The following is a 24,973-nucleotide window of genomic DNA, read 5'->3' as shown; positions in this document are numbered from 1 at the left end:
AATAAGAAAAGACGACAGACCACACCTCAGGCTCCAGACCTGGTAAAAGGTCAGGAGGGCTCCAGGGAAACTGCCTTCTGGAAGCTCAAACCAGATTAGTAGCTGGGGCTCAAGCCCTTGGTGTTCGGGTATCCTGCTTCTATCCCTGACACTATTCGCTGTCTGGAACTTTTCAGGCAGCATTCTACACTTCCTTGCAACTGCCCCTCCCTTTTCACTTTGTGAGCGTGGCTCACAGTGACCAAACTTCAGTGCAGTAAAACACTCAAGAATCCTCACACTCGTCCACACAGACACTCAAACATTCATATGCAAAAGGGAGGGTCTGGCCCATAGCTCATATTGCTTGCAGCACCCCTCGCCATTGGACCATGCTCCTGCAGGCACACACAACAGAACTCGGTTTCCAAGCACACACATTTGTCATTAATAGAAAGAAGAGATCCATATAAAAAGAAAACCTCACATAACCTTCAGTTGGCAATGGGTTTTTATTGTAAAGAACATGAAAAAACAAACTGGTCCCTGGCATGACAAGGTATTGTGACAGTACTGCTGTGTGTAGCACCTTTAAAACATATGATAAATAATAAATATTAAATGAAAGCATTAAAAACAAATACATTTCCTAGTATCTTGTGGTTGATCCCAAGGCTTCATAGTAGTAGTTTCCTGAAGATAAAGTAAAAAATACCTGATGATTCTTCACGAACAAGAAGGGCCTTTTTGGTCTTTCCATGTAGCAATGCCAGAACTTTTACGCTCGAACGTAAATATCCAGCACAACATGAAGGATATCTTAATTGAATGTATGGACATATAGTACACTCAATAAAAAGTCTATTTGCGCCCTTCCAGCTGATGTTAAAAATAGTCTTTCTTGTTTCCATTTCAAGTCATTCATCTGTGTCTGGAATAACAAACCCATTCCCGCAAGGAACTCCAGCCTTCAAAGCTTCCGGCCAGCTTTGGGTCTCGTAATATGTTGACAAAACATCAAATACTAGAAACAGAAGACAAAAAAGCATAAAGATCAGTAAAGACAAAGAAAATGTTACAAGTATCTCTACAAACAACTACTTAAAGATTATCAAGGAAATAGCATCAGGGATGTTCCCCCAAAAGATACTGTGTGAATTTGCAAACATTAATTAGCCATGGTCTGGATAATAATTACCCTATTATTATCTTGAGGTAGTGGTCTTCAAACTTTTTTATGCCCCCCCCAGTATGAAAACAAAATCGTTGGGGTCACCCCTCAAAAATGTTCACTATGAATATATTCAATTTGCAATATTTAAGTATGTCTAGACTTATTTAAACATTACAGTTATGTTAAACCTTTTAGCAATGGCCCATTCAAGAGCTGCTGACTGCGGATAATTTCTTTCAGCTTATAACAAAGCACTGCTATCAGCATGTCCCTATTTTGACCCGAGCCAGCCCCCCCCCCACCCCACATCAGTTAAGACTCCTGTCCTGAGGTTACTTAAGAAAACTATTGTTTTCAATTGCCTCAACCCTATCGATCTCTGCTTTATAGATTTGAATGGAAATATTTTTTAAGACTGGCAAACCATACTCAATACGTATGTTTACCTGAATCTACACCTCACGGTCACGACTGGTAAAGTCTGTTAGAAAGATTTTCATAAAACCAATATTGAAAAAACGAAGACTGCACGTTAACCTTTTGGCAATTTGTCATACCCATTTCAAACCTCCTCCTTCATGGAACACTACGGCGATGGTGGTCAAATCTCAGTGAGATCCGGATCCAATCTTCATCTCAAAACATTTGAATTAGAAATTGTATTTTTGAAGAGCTTCCACCTCAACATGTTTGAAAGCTCCAGCGAGTACACAACTTGGCTGTGCAAATGCTACTCATCCCATAAATGAGAGCACACATCAAGGGACGTCAGAAATACAATCCATTTTGAGAAGACAGATTGACCCATGCGGATTGTCAAAGTAAGCTAATGATATCAGGAAAAAGTGGGGCCGGGGACCTGTGAGTAAATCTGAAAAGCGAAGAATAGTTGAAACATTATTTGTAATTTCAACAGTATTAAATCCCTTATCAATGTCTAAAACGACCAATCTGTCTTCCATATCAATATTGAATATGTCGCCAAGACCAACACTCATATGTCTCTAGGAATAAGGGTTTATGTCTCCTTGTTTCCATCCATCTAGGTTCAGCACGTCTTGTTGAAAAGACAAATCCAACGGAAGGCCACACTGCCAAATTACAAGCTAGTTTTATCTTAACAGGCATCTTGTGGGATCACAGATTTTTTAAATGCTAAGATCCACGTTCCAAGAAAACACAAAGTGGCAATTATTAGTAGATGGAGGAAACAGTTCGGCTTAAATGAGAAATTTGTTAAAAAAATCATGGAGTATGATGTTGAAACAATGAAGCGTCAATATATTAGCTGTGTATTCACTTTTGAGAACATAACCAACAAACATGCTGCATTTGTTGATTTCTGGGTATTTAATATAAAATATTATTTTGATAAGTGCAGTGTAACCAAAAGGCCGGCAATGCACAGTACGGTGTAAACTGAGGCCAGAGATCAGGTAATGTTTCATAATATGCCTGAGCATAACGTGCAAGCTCTCTTCTATAGTACTTGTGATGCTATTTATTACTTTATTTTATGTCTGATTGACTGAATTTATAAGTGCTGACTGCACTACTTGGCCTTTTGTCGTAGATAACGCGCAAATGTGAACTGGATTTTTTCAAATCTAATTTACTAAAGTAGCTTTAGAGTAGCCTTTCAATGGCCTCATTCCATACCTGTTGCGCTTTCCTACAAATATTTCTAGCACAGTGCTTGCCAGTAAAGTGGGTGGTAACATTATGCACAGTCTGTAATAATTGCTAATTTTTTTGAAGAACTTTACACATTCCTCAAGGAAGCAGGAATAGGCAGTGTTGTATTCCACTAATAGGATCTTTTTAACAATACAGGCACTTGGGGCCAGATTTATGGCTATTCAATTTTGCGAGCTGCAAATTGTGTCAGATTGCGACTCGCAATTTGAGGCTTGCAACATTGAATTCACAACCGTGTCTCAGCAACAGTGTCTCAGACACTGTTTGCGATTCCTAATGGGGTCAAAAATTGCATGCCTCATTAATATTCATGAGGCTGTCGCAATTTGAGACTCCATTTGGAATGGCTAGCACTCCCAGGGATGGTGGCCTGCTGTGATCAGCAGACCACCATGTCTGGGACTGCTTTTTAGGTTTCGCCTATTATCATTCGCTTGCGAATGTAATAGGCAAAAATTCAAGGGCCTGATCGACTCGTCAAACCACTGCGGTTTTCTCAAAGTGCATGTGATCACGTGACCACAAAAGCGGGTCACGTGACCACACAAGCACGCGCATCTCCCTGCCACAATTCTCCTCCCCTCGCTCGCATTCCTGCCCCCCCACCAGGCTCTCACACCCCCATCCGGCTTCCCTCTGCGCATCTGCCTGCCACACTTCTCCTCCCCTCGCTCGCACTCCGCTTCTCCCTCCCTCGTCGTCTCTTTCTCTCTATGCCTCGCTTTTTCTGTCCTGTGTCTCTTCCATTTGCTCTCCCGCTTTTTTTCACTTTCTTTCTCTCTCTACTCTCAGCGCGACTGTCTATGCTTCCGTTGTCGCAATGTGTCTTTCTCTCTACTCTCTCTCTCTATTTTCCCACCACACACTTCTCCTCCCCTCGCTCGCATTCCCGCCCCCCCCACCAGGCTCTCCCGCCCCCATCCGGCTTCCCTCCGCGCATCTGCCTGCCACACTTCTCCTCCCCTCGCTCGCACTCCGCTTCTCCCTCCCTCGTCGTCTCTTTCTCTCTATGCCTCGCTTTTTCTGTCCTGTGTCTCTTCCATTTGCTCTCCCGCTTTTTTTCACTCTTTCTTTCTCTCTCTACTCTCAGCGCGACTGTCTATGCTTCCGTTGTCGCAATGTGTCTTTCTCTCTACTCTCTCTCTCTATTTTCCCACCACACACTTCTTCTCCCCTCGCTCGCATTCCCGCCCCCCCACCAGGCTCTCCCGCCCCCATCCGGCTTCCCTCCGCGCATCTGCCTGCCACACTTCTCCTCCCCTCGCTCGCACTCCGCTTCTCCCTCCCTCGTCGTCTCTTTCTCTCTATGCCTCGCTTTTTCTGTCCTGTGTCTCTTCCATTTGCTCTCCCGCTTTTTTCACTCTTTCTTTCTCTCTCTACTCTCAGCACGACTGTCTATGCTTCCCTTGTCGCAATGTGTCTTTCTCTCTATTTCTCTCTCTCTCTATTTACCCACCACACACTTCTCCTCCCCTCGCTCGCATTCCCGCCCCCCCACCAGGCTCTCCCTCCCCCATCCGGCTTCCCTCTGCGCATCTGCCTGCCACACTTCTCCTCCCCTCGCTCGCACTCCGCTTCTCCCTCCCTCATCGTCTCTTTCTCTCTATGCCTCGCTTTTTCTGTCCTGTGTCTCTTCCATTTGCTCTCCCGCTTTTTTTCACTCTTTCTTTCTCTCTCTACTCTCAGCGCGACTGTCTAGCTCGATCTGTTTCTCGATCTTATTCTTCCCTTGTCGCAATGTGTCTTTCTCTCTACTTCTCTCTCTCTCTCTATTTTCCCACCACTGTCCTTCCTCTCTCTGTCTCTAATTGTCTTTCGTGTTCTCCCCTCGCTCGCATTCTTCTTATCCAGTGGTTTAGTGTCTTTCTACCCCCAAAATTCTGCCTCTTCATTGTTCCATCTTGTGTCCTAGACTGCCCGTGGCCCCTGCTGCCACCTTTCATCAGCTGTATCATTATCTGCAGACTGCATTTGGTACGAGCGGGGTCTGATGTCTCTTTCAGTTCTCCAAGGGCCAGTGGTCACATTGCGGGTTTCGAAGCCGATAAAACTCCCCCACCCACCCCCACCACTGGCCTCCCTCTAGGGGTAGTAGCGCGGCGTAACAACTCACACAACCCTGGTTACTATCATGCTACGGTGAGACCCCCAAACCGACAATAATAAAGATAGCGCCATTGCTCGCTGCCGTCTTCACACTTCTCGAACGTACAGCTTCTGCAGTCGAGGTCGCCACCAACGTAAATCTGGCATCTAAATGCCATTGTTCAAGAGCTTTGAGAGGTATTACACACCCAAACTCGCATTGATTGCAATTCATTTTAATAGAAGTTTATGCAGATTACTTGCTTGGAGCCTGATTGTCATTCGTTAGTGGACGTGACAGGTTTGTATTCTTGGAATTTTTTTTATCGTTATGCAGGGCGGGCGAGAAGATGCATGTCTGAATGAAAACAGCTCTGGTGCTCCAGTACGGGGAACCCCCATGTCATCGTATTTCACATATTTCTGGGACTGTGTCCCATGTGGAACGCTTATTTTACCACCCTATTGTCACATGCATGACTGACGCTGACGTCATTGGGCAGTCACCCTGAAGCATTAAAGGAATTAGCGAAAACGATCCTAATTAAGTCAGATTTGTGCATGTGAAAATCCTCCAGCAGACGCTTCACATGTATCACTTGGGAAAAAAGAAACCTCCGTTTATAAAATCTGAGTCAGTGTGTAAAAATCATTAAATTACATTCACTAAGAAACGTCCCACTGATGCACTAATTTAAGTAGCACGCTTCCTCTGCTCCACCATTAAATCTTAATAGCACTGTTTTAACCTACGCTGCACTTTTTCATAAACACGGCATGCTCGGATTCTAGACCTCTAGACAGGGAGAGAAAAAAAAGCAAGGGCTTAGCAGTGAACACGGAGAATTAGGAACGGATTTTGGCGCTGGTGTTATTCACAAAAGATGTTTCATCCGTGCACAGCACCGCAATTGTCTCTCCCTTTCTCCTAGCTCCCTTCAACAACCCCTCCCCCCGCCCACCATCCCCATCACCAATCACAAAACAAGCATTTACAATGCAATGGTTTTGCCTTTGTTAAAGTTAGAGCTATTGGCATTGCTCTTGACATTATTTTTATTTATGTGTTTTTTTAACATAAATAAATGGCATTGTCATTTACAATGCTACTAGCTTTATCTCTCGCAAATGACACACACAAACACACACAGAGCCCCCCCCACACACACAGCCACACAGAGCCCCCCACACACACAGCCACACAGAGCCCCCCACACACACAGCCACACAAAGGCCCCACACACACAGCCACACAAAGCTCCCCACACACACAGCCACACAGAGCCCTCCACACACACCCACACAGAGCCTTCCACAGACACCCACACAGCACAAGCAGGCAACAGGGGCACACGGAGGCACAAGCAGGCAACAGGGGCACACGGAGGCACAAGCAGGCAACAGGGGCACACGGAGGCACAAGCAGGCAACAGGGGCACACGGAGGCACAAGCAGGCAACAGGGGCACACGGAGGCACAAGCAGGCAACAGGGGCACACGGAGGCACAAGCAGGCAACAGGGGCACACGGAGGCACAAGCAGGCAACAGGGGCACGAAAACTGAGGCACAAGCAGGCGACCGGGGCACGAAAACTGAGGCACAAGCAGGCGACAGGGGCACGAAAACTGAGGCACAAGCAGGGGACAGGGGCACGAAAACGGAGGCACAAGCAGGCAACAGGGGCACACGGAGGCACAAGCAGGCAACAGGGGCACACGGAGGCACAAGCAGGCAACAGGGGCACACGGAGGCACAAGCAGGCAACAGGGTCACGAAAACAAGCACAAGCAGGCAAAAGGGTCACAAGCAGGAATTGTAATTTAGACGGGGCTGAAGTGGAGAACGGTCAGTAGGGAAGTAGTGCGGCTGGTGCAGTGGTACCAGGCCGAAAGGTGAGAGGGGCTGTCTGCACCCCAGTTTGGACAGTTTCCACTACCTAACAGGGATTGGTGGGAGGGGGGGCGTACTTCTTGCTTGCTTTAGGGCTGTTACTTCGGGGACGCAGTGCACGCTCTCGCCTGCTGCCTGCTGCCACCAGGACACAACAACAGGCAGGGAGAGGACAGGCTGGGAGAGGGCAGGGAGGGGACAGGCTGGGAGAGGGCAGGGAGGGGACAGGCTGGGAGAGGGCAGGTTGGGAGAGGGCAGGCTGGAAGTGGACAAGCTGGGAGAGGACAGGCTGGTAAAGGTCATGGAGGGGACAGGCTGGGAGAGGGCAAGCTGGAAGTGGACAGGCCGGATGAGGACAGGCTGGGAAAGGGCAGGGAGGGGACAGGCTGGGAGAGGGCAGGCTGGGAGTGGGCAGGCCGGGAGAGGACAGGCTGGGAGAGGACAGGCTGCGAGAGGACAGGCTGCGAGAGGACAGGCTGCGAGAGGACAGGCTAGGAGAGGACAGGCTAGGAGAGGGCAGGCTGAGAGAGGGCAGGCTGAGAGAGGGCAGGCTGAGAGAGGGCAGGCTGCGAGAGGACAGGCTGCGAGAGGACAGGCTGCGAGAGGACAGGCTGCGAGAGGACAGGCTGCGAGAGGACAGGCTGGGAGAGGGCAGCCTGGGAGTGGGCAGGCTGCGAGGGTTTAAGTGTGCATGTCATGTTGGATAGAGCAATGCACCAGTCTAACCTGACAAGCACAATTCACCTCAAGGAGCTGGTCAATCATCAAGCTTCCATTCATGACCCCCCTCATGTTTGCCCACTGCAGCAGGCTGCAATAAAGCAGGGAATCGTTGCCAGAGCCATTCCGTGCACACGCAGTTAAAAAAAAAAAAAAAGAATTAAAGCAAATGAACTTATTAAAGTAAACTGGTGGCACGGGCACCAATAGAAACTGGGGGTGATGCCCCCACGCCCCAACAAAGAAATCACCACTGGGTGCACGGCAAGGCAAGCAGATGAAAACAGCTAAGTTAAGTTGAGCCATGACAGCCTAGAAACTGGCAACAAACATACTGGTGACCATAGGCCTCTAAGAGGCTGAGTAGATAGTGATGGGGTGTTACGGGCCATATTGGGATTACATGAGACACAGGAATACTGCTCCCCTGGTGTTTCCTACCCAAACATTTCATAAATGAGAATATGGTGTAGTCATTGTAAATCACCTAACAATTCCTCATTTTAAGGGTACCCACAGTGTCTGACTCTGCTTACTGCCACATTTCTGCATCTGGGAATGTCAAATACCCACGGTGTCAGTAATTCCAGGTGTATATATTCTGATGCAATGAGTTCAACTCCCTTGCAATGAAGGCCCAAGTTTGATATTAATCAATGTTCTCTCTCTTTAACTCTATACAAAACTAGGTTAAACCGCCTCACCACATTATTGTCTTTCTGGAATATTGAAAATGTTTTCCTCATTCACTAATTCCTGTCTGATTGATATAAAATGTGGCTTTAAACTTACATATAATATTATGGTTTGTTAGTCTTTCTCATAACCTTATCTTGCAAGTTTTTCATTCCTTTTGATAGATTGTATCCTGTGATTCACTACATTCCCTGTTTTTTCATTCTTTGGGGACAATATTTACACTCTTTTCTAATGATGGTCCACCTATAATTGTTTCTGGTTCAGAAATCTTGTTGGTAGAAAAATAAGAGCAGGATTGATTATGTAAATCCCTCCTCACTTATTAAAAGAAGTTGTCGACACTGCCGCGGAGCAGGTGTAAAGAGGCCCAAGCCACCAAACGAAGGGTGGAATTCCTGTGTGGGAAGTGCAGCTGCTGTCTTAAGCCCTGCCCTGCCATTCCAGGCGCCCACCCTTCGGGCGAACATGCAAGATATTCCTGCACAGAAACCTTCCCATGGTGATATATGTCTGCTCTACTGGAGGCCTCTGAATGCCTTCTTTATTTTCAGCAAAAGACCCGAATAATTTGACAAAATCAACCTCCCTCAAAACAACTACAATTATCACCACAACTCCAGCAAAATGAAAACAAGCTGGTGAGAATCTTAAAGGCTTTAGCTGTCCGTAAAATACAAATATTTTTTTTGTCTAAGTGTTTCTCCTATTTTCCCTGTGTGGGACTGTTCAGCAATATGGTTTAATAAGAACTGCAGTGATGATAAAATATGAAATGATGAGTCTATAGTACCACAATAAGGCTGTAAAATCCACAAACAAGTTAGAGACAGAAGTCCTAGGCTATTGGCGCCCTGCAATCAGTTACTTTGTTTGTTTGTTTTTCTTTGTTGTTTTTCAATAAAGGGTCCTGGTTTACTGTATGGTTCCAGTAGCCACAGAAGCTTCAATGCCACCCTAGGTTCACAATGTCAGCAGCAGCAGTCATGTGTACTGTGACTAACCAATGAATCTATATGATCAGACATAACGCCATCCTCTCCAGTACAATACAACAAATTCCAGGCAGCAGAGATCAGTGGCGGCCGGCATAACTCGCGGGTGGCAAGGTAGGCGTGGGGTGGGGCGTCACACGGGGGGAGGGTCGCACATGTTCAGAATAAAAAAAAAAAAAGTACCTTGATGCAGGGTTTCGCATCTTCTCTGCTCCCATGTCTTCTCAGCTCCTGCTCTCTGGCCTCCGGATCCGACAGGAACGGAATAAGGCAGCCAGGCAGGATGATCCCTAGAATGTTTCACAGCCATAATTGGAAATGCTTTCATCCGACCCCATGTCGAGATTTAACCCTGGTTCGAGCCTCTATACCGTCTTGCGACAGCACTTGTCTACTAGAATGTCGGGAAGAACTGGACTTTCCAGCAGGGAGGCACCGTACTCACACTCCCCTGATGAGGAAGTTGTTTTCTAGAGCACTGTCAAAGCCACAAATGTGATTTACCTAGATGCAACTATGACTAGATACAAGGGGTAAGGGCTCCACAGGTAAAGCAGGGGATTGGCCGCGAGTGGAGGAAAGAGGGGGCCAGTGCCTTTTCTAAGCCTGGCAAGGCCCAGTGGGTGGGATGGAATGTGGTTGCCCCAGAGAAAGGCCCGACTCAGACCCTGGATAGAACCTAGACCGGGGGTCCCAACCTCTTCTATGTCCCGCACCCTTGGAAATGCATGATTAATGTTCGCGCCTCTACAGAAGTCTTTCCTGCTTCCTATCATGCATGCTGTACATACTTTCTTCCCCTCTTTGTTGCACCCCCTGAAATCCCATCTCGCACCCCCTGTGGGTGCGGGCACCCCATGTTGGGAACCAGGGGGTGCAGACCCCCCATGTTGGGAACACCTGATCCGGACACCCCCGTGTCTGTACCATCCTGCGCGCGGCGCAGTCTCTTGCCTTCATCCTTCAGAGGGGGTGCACTGAAGGAGGGGGGAGGGGCTCTTCCCAAACATCTCCTTAGGGCCCATGAATGGCACAAAAACGTTCGGCGACTTTGTTGCAGAGCTGTGAGTGCGTTTCTCCTCCTCCCTTCCTGTCTCTGCAGACTGAACGCTGCCCCCCTCCGAGGGCCTGTCCCGAGCCCCCCTCGGGTCACACTCTACCGGCCGGCCCCACCTCCCTCCGTGACCTATTTCCAGAGCCGGTGTGAGGTGATGGGCGCCTGTTGTTTCCTGTCTGTGCGTCTGTCTGGAAGTCCCATCCCCCGCTGTGTTTCCGCGCCGAGCTGAGAAGCGAGGTGTCCTGTTCCAGGCGCTGTGCGAGTCCCTGGGGGGTGGGCGCGCAGCCAGCCATGGTTGCCCCCCTGGAGGTCCTCACACCGGTCCTGTTGGCCCCCGATCGCAAGGGTTTGTTTTCTCACTCACAGACTGGTTGGTAGTTGGTACACGTCACGACTAAAGGCATCACCACGTATTTGTGCCTACTTAGTGGGAAGTGTAAGTTATACCAGGAAAGGCACGAGAGCGGGAGGGGGGTCGGGAACGGCCACACACTGACAGCGGGAGGGGGAGGGGGGGCGGGAACAGACACACACGGACAAAGCAACAAACAAAAAAACAAAACACTCACCTGGACATCTTCCGGCAGATCTCTTGCTTCCTGCTCTCCACTCCTCCTCCCGATGACGCGGCGGAGGCTCGGCTGGCTGGGCCAATCCCAGCGCGGCCCTGGCTGGAGGCGGACGGCTGCTTCCTTCGGCTGGCCGGGCTGAGGAGAGGGAGGGAGGGGCTATCGAGCGACTTTGTCACGAGTAACTACTGCATAGAGAGAGAAGGGCCTTAAAAGTCAACAAAGAGCAAGCTGCTGCATAGCAAACTGTCGACAACTCATGCCCTTGCCACCATGAGTGCATAATGAGTTGCCACGGATATTCGAGAAAATGCATGTTCACCTACACGGATTAAGACGTCATTGTTAGCCACTTTAGCATCAGCCGTTTATTTCTCCTTGAATATAAGGTGAGTTCTTGGCGATGCTCAGCCATTTTAGAGAGTGCCGCGCTGGGTGCCGGGTTGACAAGATACCCGTCCCACGTCATTCATTTCCGTGATAGCTGTCTGGCTCAAAGGCATTATTGGTACTTCCAGCTGTGGCGTCGTTCTTCGGCGTTTTCCTTTTCTTCTTTTTAAAAGGTGCTTCCTTTCTCACTCCAGACCCGCTTTCAACCGTGCGTGCAGTGCTGGAGGGCTCCTGTAGGGGGGCGGGAACTGGGACGAGGCAGCGGTAGGGGGGCGGGAACAAGGCCGGGGAGACACGGAGAGCGAGGCAGCGGTAGGGGGGCGGGAACGGGAGCCGAGGCAGCGGTAAAAAGCAAAAAAAAAAAGCAAGCACTCACCTGGACTTCTTCCGGGTGCCTTCAATGCCGGACCAGATTCGGGGGCGTTCCCGGCTTTCGGCTGACGTCGCGTGACGTCGGCAAAAGCCAAAGAATCTCGGGAACGCCCCCGAATCTGGTCCGGCATTGACGGACAGGCCCCTCGTCCAATGGCTATGCTCCATTTATGGAGCCAGCCAATAAATGACGAGGGCCGACCCAAACCCACACTACAGTTCTCATTAGGTTTTCGCCTGCGCGAAAAAGCTGCGCAGAGCGCAGCTTTCGCCAGGCAAAACCTAAAAAGCGAACGCGCACAAAACAAAACATTTGCTTGACATCTGGGTAGAAGTACTGAGTCAGGGAGCCTTTCAAAACAAAACGGGAGCACGTGACTCCGGGGGAGGCACCCACTTCTAGGGAAAGTCCATCCCTGCCTTCCCATGTATTGTAATGTCCAGGCTGGAAGACAGCGCGAAGTCAAGTTATGTCGCTCTGTCCAAAACACACATGACGGGACTAACAGAGCTGACCGATGTCTTATTACAAACGCGTTTGTTGCATGCGTGCACCAGTCTTCTTGCGAGAAAAAGCACGCGCAGATATTTGTTGCAAAGAGATATTGACTGACCAGCCAAAGCGGCACTGGTCGATATGCAGAATCATTAGGGTTAAAGGGGGGTGTAGACGTAATTAAAGGAATATAGCTGTCATCGCCAGCAATGTGTATCAGATACAGGCTAAACACGAGGCGTCAAAGACAGGCATTCAGGTAACAGGCAGACCATCTGCTTGTCCCCAGCCACGAAGGCAGTGACCGCCCCTGTGCGAGGGGAGCTGTTTGATGTCACCGCATAAATACGATGTTTGATGTTACAGCATAAATGCAATATTTGATGTTACCGCATGAATACAAACTGTGACTCAATGGCGCGTGACTCGTTTTAAACAAGCACTGGCGTTGCCAATAGGTTTCGCATTTGGAAAGTTGGAGCTATTGGTTTTGTAAATGACATTTTATATTTATATATCGTTATTGGCATTGTCAATAACAATATATATATATAAAATGTCATTTACAAAACCAATAGCTCCAACTTTCCAAATGCGAAACCTATTGGCAACGCTTGTTAAATAAAGAAGTTTTTTTAATGCAGCCCGTTTAACTCAAGAGAAAGGGGATGCATTCAAAAAAGAAAATTGAAACTTTTCAGTTTAATTTTTTAAGGGCACGCAGTGGTCCCTGGGACCACTGCCTGGTCTTAAAAAATATTTTCGCACACAATCACAAAGGGGAAGGGATCCCCTGGGGACCCCATCCCATTTGCAAGTCGTTTACCACCTACTTGAAGTAGGTGGTAAAATACGAGTTTTTTGGGGCCACATATGAGGTCGCAAAACATTGGTACATTGCATTGACACTCGCTATTAGGAAGGGATGCCCCTTCCTAATAGCGAGAGTCGCAAACGCTATTTTGCAAGCATTTGTACATGCCAGGACCCTTTTTTGCGGTCGCAAATGGCCCGATCTCCTGTTTGTGACCGCAAAAAACGATTGTACATCTGGCCCTTGGTTCACTGGAATGCAACCCGAAGAAATGTAATCTGTACCAACACATATTTGCTTACCTTGATTGATAGCCAGTATCTCTGAATGATAGTTCTTCTCATTAACATTTTTTACCATCCATTCTTGAATTGGTAGCCGAGCAGTCACCAAGCCATTTTCTTGTGCTTTTTGGAATGTTAATTTCTAGATACCAATTAAAAGCAGATTGGTCAGCATCAAATGCATTTGTAATTTAGTTTCAATAACGGATTACACAAAATAATCCAGAAACCAAACAGCTACAGGTAACCATCAATCCAGTTTAATAGTTGTATCAAGATCATTACAGATTTATAAAACATAAAATGCTAAAAAAGCACAAATAAGGTTACACAAACTATACAAAAAATACATTTACATTAATCAGTAATTCAGTCAGTGGGCAATTTAGTCCTACAAGAGAGTACAGATACTTTTTAGTCTTACCCAAATTTCTTTGCAGGATTTTACTTGACCTATTTGTAAATCTTTTTAGTTTTGGGATGCTTCTTTTTGAAAAACTTTTATTCAATTTTAGTGTAATATTATGTATCTTAAAAAATTATGAGAGTTGTATTGTTGGACTGTAATTTCTTACAAGAATTTATATTTTTTAGAATTTTTTTTAATGAATTGGTATGTTTTTATTGCTCATTTATTTTAAACGTTTTACAACCTACTTTTTATGGTTCTATTAGACCTAAATAAACAAAATATGATGACGAGTACAGATAACGTTACATGTATATACTATACAAGTAACATATCAACAACTCAAACACTAATTTTGCAGCTGGGGGCAGAATCAGTTTCCAAAAATAAAGTACAGACAGGAATTTGTTGGCCATCAATTGCTCACTGTAGTGGTGCTTTAAATAAAACGAAGTGCTGTTTTTTCTCAGTAAAGTTCAGTTCCGGGGACATGACTGGACATCATGGGATAAGGATGTGCCTCGCTTTCCTCCCATGAAGGGGGTAATCCTGCCAAAGAATCCTACACGCTATAGGCTGCGTGGCTGAATGACAAATGAAGGAAGGGCTCCAACAGGATGCTGAACTTCATAAATGTAGTCGGAGTTTACAGCAAAACTCCCAATGTTAAACACGCATTTACAATGATATAGGTCTCGCAACTACATTATTTTGAGTTATTGGCATTGTAAATGTTACTGGGTTTTCTTTCCCTTTGCGAAGCATTAATCAAATGGTGTAATGCAAAATGGCAATAGCTCACTTTGTTGTAATTGCGAAATCTATTGCATTGCATTTGTACTAGTGTGAGTTTTGTATTGTAAATGGTACTGGCTTTTATAAAAAAAATTTTTTTTATCACATTACTCTAATGCATTCAAAATGTTAATACCCCAGGCCTCAGGACAGCAAAAAGTGATTATTATGGCCACTGCCTGCTCCACTTATGAGGACTGCTACAACAGGCAAGGAACCACTGGTTCTTAATAAAGTGCTTCCAGTTGCAAATGGCCGCTGTATGCTCTGCAAAAAGTGATACCCTTTGAACCAGAGCATGTGTCAGGACCTCAAGCACACACCTATTCTTCCCATATCGGACACACAACAACCACACACTCTCCCAACCACACATACAGGCCGGCCTCTCATTGCCATGAAATGTTTTAGTGCCAAAATTCCACACTGCTTGCTGGTGAACGCTATACAAAGGCCATATAACTTAACTAATGAAGAAGTCACCAACACACAACACGGTTGGAGGGAGGGTCCCCCCTATACTGGTGTATGGTCCCACAATCATGCCAACTGCTTTGCACACTTGCGGTATCCTCTTCGAATCTTATACAGCATACAAGCCCCAGCTTCTACCCACTGGCACGCGGCTGTTCAAGAATGTACCCTCCTCACCCCACAGTGTGCCTCATGGGTGGAAGTCTCTCCACTTCGGACACGTCTTGTGTGTGCCGGCCAAATGCTTAGAAGCCACCTATGACGGTTTCTGAACAAGCAATTAATTATTTTAATTAAACGCTAAATAGATTTTTTTTTTACTGCTCTGTCTAATAAATTACGACTTTATTGTGGCTCCAGGTTTGGGAAGTCGTATTATGAAGCTGCATTAACAACAATAAAATATTCGTAATCGATTCTATAAAGTATATATTCCCGAGAGAGAGTGTGAGAGAGACAGAGGGGGGGAGAGAGAGAGAGAGAGAGAGAGAGAAGGGAGATCTAGAGAGAAGGGAGAAAAAGTGAGGGATAGAGATAGAGAGATAGAGATAGAGAGAGATTGAGAGAGCGCGCGACGGAGAGAGCATTTTTATTTAAATAAATGATTGTTTGATAATGTTCTTGCTGGAACGCTATTTGTGCTGCAGAAGTCTGGAATGGCCCGAGGGTGTTGCCCGTCTCACATTGGGAGGGAGAGCCTGGGCCCTTATGACATCCCCGTCCACCCGATGGCCTGACCTGCTATAAGATCCTTTCCGAGGGCTGCCTGACTTCTCGCGTTGTGTAGCGCCCTACCTGGTGCCCATCCACGCTGCTGACGGGGTGCATCTGTGCCCTCTTGCTGTCCTGGTCCCGGCGGTGTCCTTCTTTTTGGTCGAGGTGTGGGCATTTTGCCGATTGGAGCGGCGCGGCCCGGACAGCCCCTGGGCCCAACATGCCTCGTGGTCTACGAAGCGGAGGTCTGTACGCCGCGGTGCGGCGCATCGCATGCTGTGGGCGGCTGCCCCTGGAAACGGGGCTTGCGAGTGGAGCGGAGAGTGGAGCAACCGCTGCTGGGTCCGGTGCGGCGCCTCTCAGTGGCGCCGAGGTCTGCCCCGGGGAGGCTGGAGTAGTGAGCGAGCTCCCGCTGCGGAGGTGGCGGACGAGCACCCTAGATGGGGCCTGCTTAAATCCTGGAGGTGAGGAGTGAGGGGGCGGTCGACCGGAGGTCCGGGACTCGGTCCGCGAGCCGGCGGACGGCGTGAGGCCCACGCGGGTGTTCCCAGCGGTGGGCCCCAGTATGGGTAGTGAGTGCGGCCCCCCACCTGGGCTTGGCTGCCCCCTGGACCGCACTGCAGTTGTTTTTGCTGCCTGCCCGGTTGGGGCCTGCTGCTTTGTGGCCCTGCGGCGCTTTATCCGAGCCCGCGGGTCAGCGGGCGGCGCATCGGTGGGGCCCTTCCAGCCCCCCACTGACTGGAGGGCACAATAGCACGGAGCTGGTGTGGGGACTCCTTTCGGCCCGCATTTCGGCAGGCGGCGTTTCCCTGCTTTGGCGCTTCCCTGCTGGGCCTGCCTCGAGGGTAGAGGACAGTGGTACACGGCGGGGCCCCAGTGGAAGTTTGGGGACGGCGAGGGGGAGAGAATACTGAAAGGCCCCCAGAGCTGGCCACGAGAGGGCTTGTGAGTAGAGAGCTGGAGAGGGGCGAGGCCTGGTGACAGCCTGCCTGAGTCAGGGCTTTTGTGGAGCTCGTGGAGCCGGGGCCCAGTCGCTACTGCCTGTGAGGACTTTTGTGGAGCCCGTGGGGGCCCTGGATAGTGGATTGCCGCGACGACCGGAGTTGCAGAGAGGTGTGCAGGCGGCGGCCCTCGCAGACCCTGTGCGGGGGCGGGCCTTTGCAGTTGGTGTTCCTGGGGCCTGCTCCCCCGCGGCGCTGCCTAGGCGAGGACATTGCTGGGTAGAGGAGGGCGCGCCATCGGTCCGTGCATCGGCCGGCGGCGTTTTCCAGCGTCGGCCCGGGTCTGGACTGAGCGGGGATGTACAGCTGCTGCTGGAGCCTGTTTGTGCCCCACGGGTCCCCGAAAACACCGCTATGTCGGCTGCTAGGGGCAAGAAAGATAAACCCCTGAAAGATTTTCCGCAGAAGACGGTGGGTCAGACCGCCTCGCAGTCTGATGCCCAGTCTGCGCAGCCTGCCGATGCGGATGCCCCGGCGACTAAGGCCTTCATGCTGGAGCTCTTTGCTGCCATCAAAGAGGACATCTTGGAACTCCGCTCCCAGCTCTCCTCAGACGTCCGGGAGATGTGTCGAGACGTCAACGCCATAGGGGAGAGAGTGGCGACTCTGGAGGAGCATGACCTGGGCGCTGCCGATGAGATCCATCAGCTCCAACAAGACGTACTCCGCCTGACAGAACAAAACCTGGACTTGCAGGCGCACAATGAAGACCTGGAAAACCGCTTGCGGAGGAACAACATCAGGATCTGAGCGGTCCCCTGGAAGGGGGAAGGGGATAGCCTGCGGGAATATGTGGGGGCGTTGTTCCGACAAATCCTTGATGAGGGGGGATGACCTGGACATCCAGTTGGACTGTGTGCATCGTGTTGGCTTGCCGAGGGGTGCCAAGGCCCCTCCACCAGACGTTTTAGTTTGCGTACATGATTTTCAGATTAAGGAGCGGATTCTTCTCAAAGCGCGAGATCTCAACCCAGTGCAGTTTCGTGGGCACCAGCCCGCTCTCTTTCAAGATTTGGCGGCCTCTACTCTCATCAAACGTCGTAGCTTCAAGCCCATTACTACCTACTTACGGGAACAAGGCATTCCCTACTCGTGGGGGCACCCGGTTCGCATCATCTTTAAGTTCAAAGGTAAACTTCTGCAGATCCGCTTACTGGAGGCAGCTTATGAGGCGCTAGGTTTGGTGAGGTCTGATGCTCAAGCTGGATCAACTGAGTCACCTCCTCGGCGACGCAGGCACTCAACGAAATGGCAGAGAGTGGGAAAGTCGCCTCCGTTGGGGAAGCCTGACCTTTCTACAAGCCTTTTGGACAGGGAGGCGGCTGTCTCCTCGGTGGCGTTGGTGACTGACAGTGAGAGTGCTCCTGGACAGCTGCTTGCCTGGCCCAGGCTGGGTTCCATAGCGGCGTCGGAGGGGGGCCATGGGGGGGGGGGTAAGACTGACTCCTGCTCTTCTTTTCGTCCTTGGTGGGTGGTGGTGCCCTGTATCAGGGTTGAGCAAGGTTCCAGAATGGCGCCAAGTTTTCCTTACAGAGTGATTCTTCTGACGAACATTGGTCACTTCACGACACTTTTCCTACCTTTCTTCTTTTCTGTGGTTCAATCCTTTTGTGGGGATGTTGGGGGTGGGTTTTGGGAAGGGGGTTGTTTTTGGGGCTCCGCATCAGATCTCCGGGTGGCTAGGCATAGGTTGGGTCCGCTGTTCGCTTCCTGCTCTTCCCCCAGTGCTCCTGTCCTAGATAATCGTGCTAGCGCTTCCCTCCCCCTTAGAGATTATAGGTAGAGATCTGAAAATTGTAAGCCTGAATGTTCGGGGCTTAAATAACCCTGTTAAGCGCGCAGCCATCCTTTCTCTGTTGGAGAATGCAGACGGTGATGTGTGTCTGTTGCAAGAGACCCATCTCCTCCCCAAAGATACTAGGAGGATGAAAGACAGGCGGTTCCCTGTGCAGCTATGGTCCTCGGGCCCACCGAAGACACATGGGGTGGCTATACTCTTTAGTGCCTGGGCGCATTGCAAGAACCTATCCCAAGTTGTTGATATTAGAGGGCGGTTTCTGGCTGTCCGGGTTCAATGGGGGGGACACACATTTGACAGTGGGCTCACTGTATGCGCCAAACGAACGCCAAGAGCCCTTCCTGAAGGCGGCTCTCTTCAAAATGCTAGCGTCCCCAGATACGTTTGTGCTGGTGGGAGGGGACCTGAATATAGTAATGGACTTGGGCTGAATAGGTCCGCTGCGCGCTCACACCAGGCAGTGTGTGGCGTACTCAACATCCCCTTGATCGGGATTATACGTATTACTCTTCAGCTCATAAAACTTATGCGCGTTTAGATCACTTTTTGGCTAAGACCTCTCTCTTGCCCCATTTGTCCGCAGCAACTATCACCCCGTGCTCTTTGTCAGACCATGCACTTATTTCAGTTCAGCTTACCTGTAGTGGGCAGCGACCACCGTTGTCTGGCTGGCGTCTCTGAGATTCTCTCCTCCACTCGGAGTCTTCAGTCACTCGCATTAGGGACGCTATCACCCAGTACTTCGCCACCAATGATCAAGATGGTATGTCTTTAGAGTCAGTATGGGAGGCCCTCAAGCTGGTGGTTCGAGGAGAGTTTATTGCGCTGTCTGCAACATATGCTCAGGTGCCTAAGGAGAAGCGCGCGGAGCTAGAGAAGGAGGTGGGTGACCTGGAGGCGATACACAAGAGGACAGGGGCTCCACGCGTATGGAGGGAGTTGGAAACGAAGAGACGCATGCTAAAGCACCTTGACCTGGTCCGAGCGGAATATGCCCTTTTGCGCTTGTGCCACAAGTTTTATCTTAGCGGGGACAAAGGGGGCTGGCTGCTGGCACACAGGTTGAGGGCGCGAGCGCAGCAGTCAGCCATCCAATCCATTGGGGATTCTCAAGCACTAGAACATACTACCGATTCCCTCATTGAAGACTCCTTTAGGCAGTTTTATTAAACTTTATATCAGGGGGAGCCTTCGGACTCCGAGCGGTTAGCTGCTTACCTGGCATCTTGCGGCGTTACGCCTCTTTTTAAGGTATCGGCGGAGGCTCTGGAAGCTGAGATACATATTGAGGAGGTCATATCTGCGATTGCGCGTCTGAAACTGGCCAAATCCCCGGGGCCGGATGGCTTCTTGGCCATCTTTTATAAGACGATTTGTGTGGAGCTGGCTCCTTTTTTAACACGCCTTTTTAATTCCTTTCTAGAGGTGGGGGAGGTGACTCCCTCCATGTCGGAGGCTGCTATCACAGTTCTCCCCAAGCCCGCGAAGTGTGGATCGTTTCGCCCGATCTCGCTCCTTAACATTGACGCAAAGCTCTTCGCCAGCATCTTGGCCGCGCGACTCAGCCCGTTGATGGACGGCATCATAGATCCGGACCAGGCGGGATTTATTCCGACGCGACAGGGGGGGAGATAATACTAAAAGACTTTTGCACCTCACGGATTCAGTCCATCGTTCTCGCGCGCAGGCCCTTTTCTTATCTATAGATGCGGAGAAGGCCTTTGACCGTGTTGATTGGAAATATCGGTTTGCTGTATTGAAGGTCTTCGGTTTGGGAGATAACTTCGTGCAATGGGTCGGCTGTCTATATGCGGCCCGAAAGCGGCGGTACGGGTGAATGGATGCAGATCTACCCTTTTTCCTTTCACTAGAAGGACGCGGCAGGGGTGCCCCTTGTCCCTGCTGCTTTTTGCGCTCTATATGGAGCCCTTTGCTCAGGGGGTACGGTCCAACGGAGGTATAGCGGGCATTCGGTTTGGTGCGGATATGCACAAAATCAGTTTGTACGCGGATGAAGTGATTCTCTCGCTTACGCAGCCTCATTCCTCCTTGCGGCACCTGTCGGCAGAACTACACAAATTAGGTAAGGTCGCGGGATTTAAAGTTAACTTCTCCAAATCGCAGATACTTAATGTATCGGTCCCTGCAGCTGATGTATTGGATCTGCAGCAGGACTATGCCTTCCAGTGGGTTCACTCCGACATCCCGTACCTGGCAATCCGCCTTGTCCCATCTATCGCAAAGACAGTTTCCCTTAATTACAAGCTGTTGGTGGACCAGACAGCCAAACCGCTGTCCGACTGGTCCCGTCTCAACCTGGCCTGGTTTGGTAGACTGGCGGAAGTTAAAGTGACGGTGCTCCCGCATATCTTGTACCTCTTTCAAATGCTCCCATTGAGCCCTCCACCGGGTTCCATTCAGAAGCTACAAGGGCTTATTAATAAGTTTTTATGGAACCACAAAGGACCACGGCTTGCCTTATCACTGATTACGGCTCATAAGTCCAGCGGTGGGATGGGTTTCCCTTTGCTGAAGAAGTACTTTCAGGCGGCTTGCCTGCGGTTCATCCTTGAATGGAATAGGCCATGGTCCAGTAAACACTGGAATTTCATGGACCAGACGGTAGCGGGGTGCAACATTTGGCGCGAGTTGTGGCTCCTTCGAAAACATAGAGCGTGGGGTCTTTACTCTTCCCCGGTGACGTCACCGATGTTGAAGACGTGGGACCAAATGGCGCAGCGTAAAGGCTGGACTACTTTCCCGTCCCCTATGATGCTCATTGTAGATAATCCGGACTTCCCGCCGGGTTGTGCGTTCCCGATCTTCCAGCGCTGGAGGGAAGAAGGTTGTAAGAGAGTCGGTTCCCTCTTTGATCTTGATGGCCGAATTCCGTTCCCCCGTCTTCGTCAGGACTACTTCTCTCTCTTAGAGTCCGATGCATTTCCTTATGCGCAGGTAGCGCATTGGGTTACTCACCCCCTAACATTGCGGCTATGTCCCGTCCTTTGACGGCTTTCGAAAGATGGGTAGTCTGCAAGAAAGATGATCGCAAACTTATATCTGACTTGTATGCTATGATCATGGTGCGTCCCAAAGCTTCACGTACAAAAGCACAGGTTCGCTGGGAGACAGAGTTGGGGTACCCGCTGTCACGTAGGGAGTGGGAGCAGGTGTTCTACCGTGCGCACCACACCACTGCCAACGTAGCAGGTACAGAGTAAGCCTATAAGGCGGTTACTTATTGGTATTATACCCCAGCTCGTATTAAAGCTTGGGATCAGAAACACTCAGGCCTGTGTTGGAGGAGGTGTGGTTCCCCGGGCACCTTGACACAACTTTTGTGGCACTGTCCGAAGCTAGAGTGGTATTGGAAGGTGGTCCTTGACGACCTAGATGAGGCTTTTCATATCTTGTTCCCTCGAGCACCTGAGCATGCGCTATTAGGGCTTCCACATGTGAAATCGTATACCTTGCGCTTGCTGAGGGGTAGACAAATTGCTCTGGCCTTGTTGGCAGAGCGTCCAGTCATTCTTGCGCAGTGGGGGTCCCCAGACTCACCTGACCCGATGGACTGGGTCCGAAGGCTGTGGCATCTTTTGGCTATGGAGCGGCTATCGCTGTGTATGGATGGAAAGGGGGTGGAATTGTGGGGCCCATTCTTACATCTTCTATCCAAGGACTTACGGGAGGTCACCTGTCCAAAGTATTTGCAGATTCTTCAACTTATTCCTTTGGAGCCTTGGGGCCCTGCCAAGGTGGTTTGAGTGGTTTGAGCAGTGCTACGGGGGGCGTGGGGGCGGCGGGGAGTACAAGTGGGTAGATGAGACTGATGCGGAGGTGGGTGGTGGGCGGCGCGTGGGGAGGTCTGGGGGTGGTGGGGAAGGGGGGTTTCTTTTGTCTTTGTTGTTCTCGTTCCTATACTTTAAAGCAGTAGATTGGTGTTTGTACGGGCTGCTCATCACGGCATTACATTCTCCCTCGCGGGGTCGCCCTCCGGGGTGTAGGCCCGAACGCTGTGTCTAATGCTATTGGATCTTGCTCTGCCGGCCAGTGGATGTAGGCAGCTGAGGTGTGTCATGAGATGTTATACTGCTCAATAAAAACGATTGATTCTAAAAGATCCTTTACCCCAGACGAAGAAGCAACAGAAGCAGCCCACGATCATATACCTTCTCTGCCAAAGAAACCGAGGATGATGCAGAAGAACAAGGGCCGCTCACAGTGGAGGAGTGACTCCAGGACCTTGCACAGACTTCATGAGCATCAAATAGTGAATGTGAGTGACCCTTTGGCTGCTGCCTGCCTGTGGTCTGCCCTATTGGACGATGACTCCTGTCCACTGTGTTGTGCGATAAAGTTTATGCTGTGAACTGGTGCTACTTGGATCCATAAATTCAAGACATTGTGGTCCTTTTTACTTGCTCTGCCTTCACCTGCCCCGGGGGCTTTGTTTCCCTTCCAAAAGTAAACAATGATATTCAAATTAATGTTTTGCGTCCTATACCCCCAGAAATATTCTGTGGTGCGTCTTGCACCCAGTATATGCTGAAGTAGTCTTTTCTAGGTGCACAAAGACATTCTGCAGTCTTTGTGTATGAGTGGCGACATTGGCGTTTTAGAGGAACACGGTTCGGGGCAAGCTCAGATGCAGGGTTGGATTGGGAATGAAAATCGGCCCGGGCACGCAAAACAAAAAAAACGGCCCACATTTGCATAAACACTCCTCATATCACTGCTTTGGTGTAATCTTATAAAATAACTTAAGGGGAGGGGGGGTGTAAAAAAATGCACGCGTTAGTTTACACTGGTGAAACAAGTGAGGCCACATCTACTAAGGCCCCCTGCCTCCGCTCAGTATGTGCAGACATTAATGAGCCGGCCCGAGAGACAAAGGGAGTGATACCTCTGCTAAACGGAGGTAATGAGCGCCCATCCGCCTCTAGAAAGGTCACTCAGACACCCACTGGGCCGCTGACTGTACCAGAAGAACAGAGACAGCCCCCAAATAGCACCCCAGACTGCTCAAAAAAGCAGCCCACAGCAGATCACGGACACCGGCCCCTCGGGCATTGCCCGAATGCCCGCGTTACCAATCCGACGCTGCTCAGATGCCATGAAATATTCTGTTGTGAACCTTTCATTTCTAAGAGTTTTCTTTTCTTGTTTGTTCACTGTTATGTTTTTTAATTGCTGAGCCGCCTTCTGAAAGCGCCGGGACACTCTTGTTGAGTAGCCGTGCGCTATATAAATAATAGTTAACATAACAGAGTCATTTTGTCATTTTCATGAGCATGATATCACCGAATCTGTAGACTACGCAGCAAAGAGGCCTTTCTGCATCTTGCACTGTCCCAGCTCACTGACAGTCGCCGAGTGCCGTGGCCTTGGAGCTTGCCTTTGTATTAGCTTTGAGTATCTGTGTATGGTTTTTCAGTTAGAAGAAGGGGGCACATGTCGCATAAAAGATGAAATTATAACATCTAGGCATTGTAGGGAGGAAGGGCTGAGAGGCGGGGGCTCATGCTGTGCCTCGTTGGGGCAGGAGGACGTGCAGGAAATGACTGGGTGTTATGCTTACGCTCACTTTTCATAGCAGCCATTGTGCCCAGGTGTGAAAGGGTTTCCATAGGATAAACTGCACACAGGCGAGCAAGCGATGCATGGAATGGCATACTCCAGGAGCCTCGCGAGGATAGACAGTAAATAGATGTGCAGTGCCGTAGCATGAAGACAGCCAACCCGCTACCGAGAATACATTGATTGCTAGAGCATGGCTGTGTCAGGGGGTGAGAGGCTGAGTTTTGTGAGCAGCAACAGCATCGGGTGTTCACTTACCAGCATGGGAAACAGTGGCTGCCAGAGGCAGGTCCAGGGGGCATCTTTGGATGATGTTTGCGTCATGGCAACGTATGACGGACCCTATAAGGCACCGGCAGAAAGAATCTATTGATAGAAGCACTGAGCTGGGACCGAAACCGCCGAGCAGGTGTCGTGAATGTGAATAACATCGGGGACCCATGGAGAAATGTAGGAATCGAGCATACAAAAAGCAGGTTTGTAAGGGCTTGTTTACGATGTCATCAGCAAGAAGCTAGCATGACAGAGCTGAAACTCTAGTGATTGTTTTGTGAACCGGAAATCCCGCCTCTCTCGCACAAATCGCACGGGCTTGGGAAATCACTCGGGAGTCGAAAGCTTTTTTAAAACAAAAGCACTACCCCTCACCTTCATGGATCGGATAGCTTCCCAGCCCTGCTGAATGTTTGTGACATTTTCATAGACACTGGCGCGTGGCAGCAACAATTGATTAAGAACTTCCAGAGAACCACAGCGGTAACGCAGCAACTCCAGCACCATCTTTCAAGAGGTATGCGTCAGTTCCGGTCAGCATTAGAGGGCCATTTTAGTGACGGGAGGTGGCCATCTTGGGATTGAATCATTTTACTATTCAATGACTGAGTCTGCGAATGTAGACACTGCGGTTGTCGCCTGCAACCCCATTTAATAATCGTCAGCGTGAGCTCTGTCACTTTAGAAAATGAAGCAGTTGCAAAAATTTTCG

The 24,973-nt window shown here is 49.6% G+C and overlaps 1 protein-coding gene across 2 annotated transcripts in view; it reads right to left on the bottom strand.

Annotated features, from left to right (window-relative positions):
- Positions 1 to 472: 472 nt before the first annotated feature.
- The window catches only part of TRMT10B (tRNA methyltransferase 10B), a 235,137-nt gene continuing 210,636 nt past the window's right edge, over positions 473 to 24,973 (bottom strand). For both annotated transcript variants that reach the window (XM_078676311.1, XM_078676312.1), the window contains 2 exons: positions 13,239 to 13,362; positions 473 to 1,003 (listed from right to left, as the gene is read on the bottom strand). In XM_078676311.1, coding sequence (XP_078532437.1) covers positions 897 to 1,003; positions 13,239 to 13,362 — 231 coding nt within the window. In that variant the 3' untranslated portion in view covers positions 473 to 896. The remainder of the gene's footprint in view (positions 1,004 to 13,238; positions 13,363 to 24,973) is intronic.

Source organism: Lissotriton helveticus, chromosome 2_1 (genome assembly GCF_964261635.1).
Source record: "Lissotriton helveticus chromosome 2_1, aLisHel1.1, whole genome shotgun sequence".
NCBI classification, from domain to species: Eukaryota; Metazoa; Chordata; class Amphibia; order Caudata; family Salamandridae; genus Lissotriton; species Lissotriton helveticus.
This window is presented reverse-complemented; position numbering and strand designations above follow the sequence as displayed.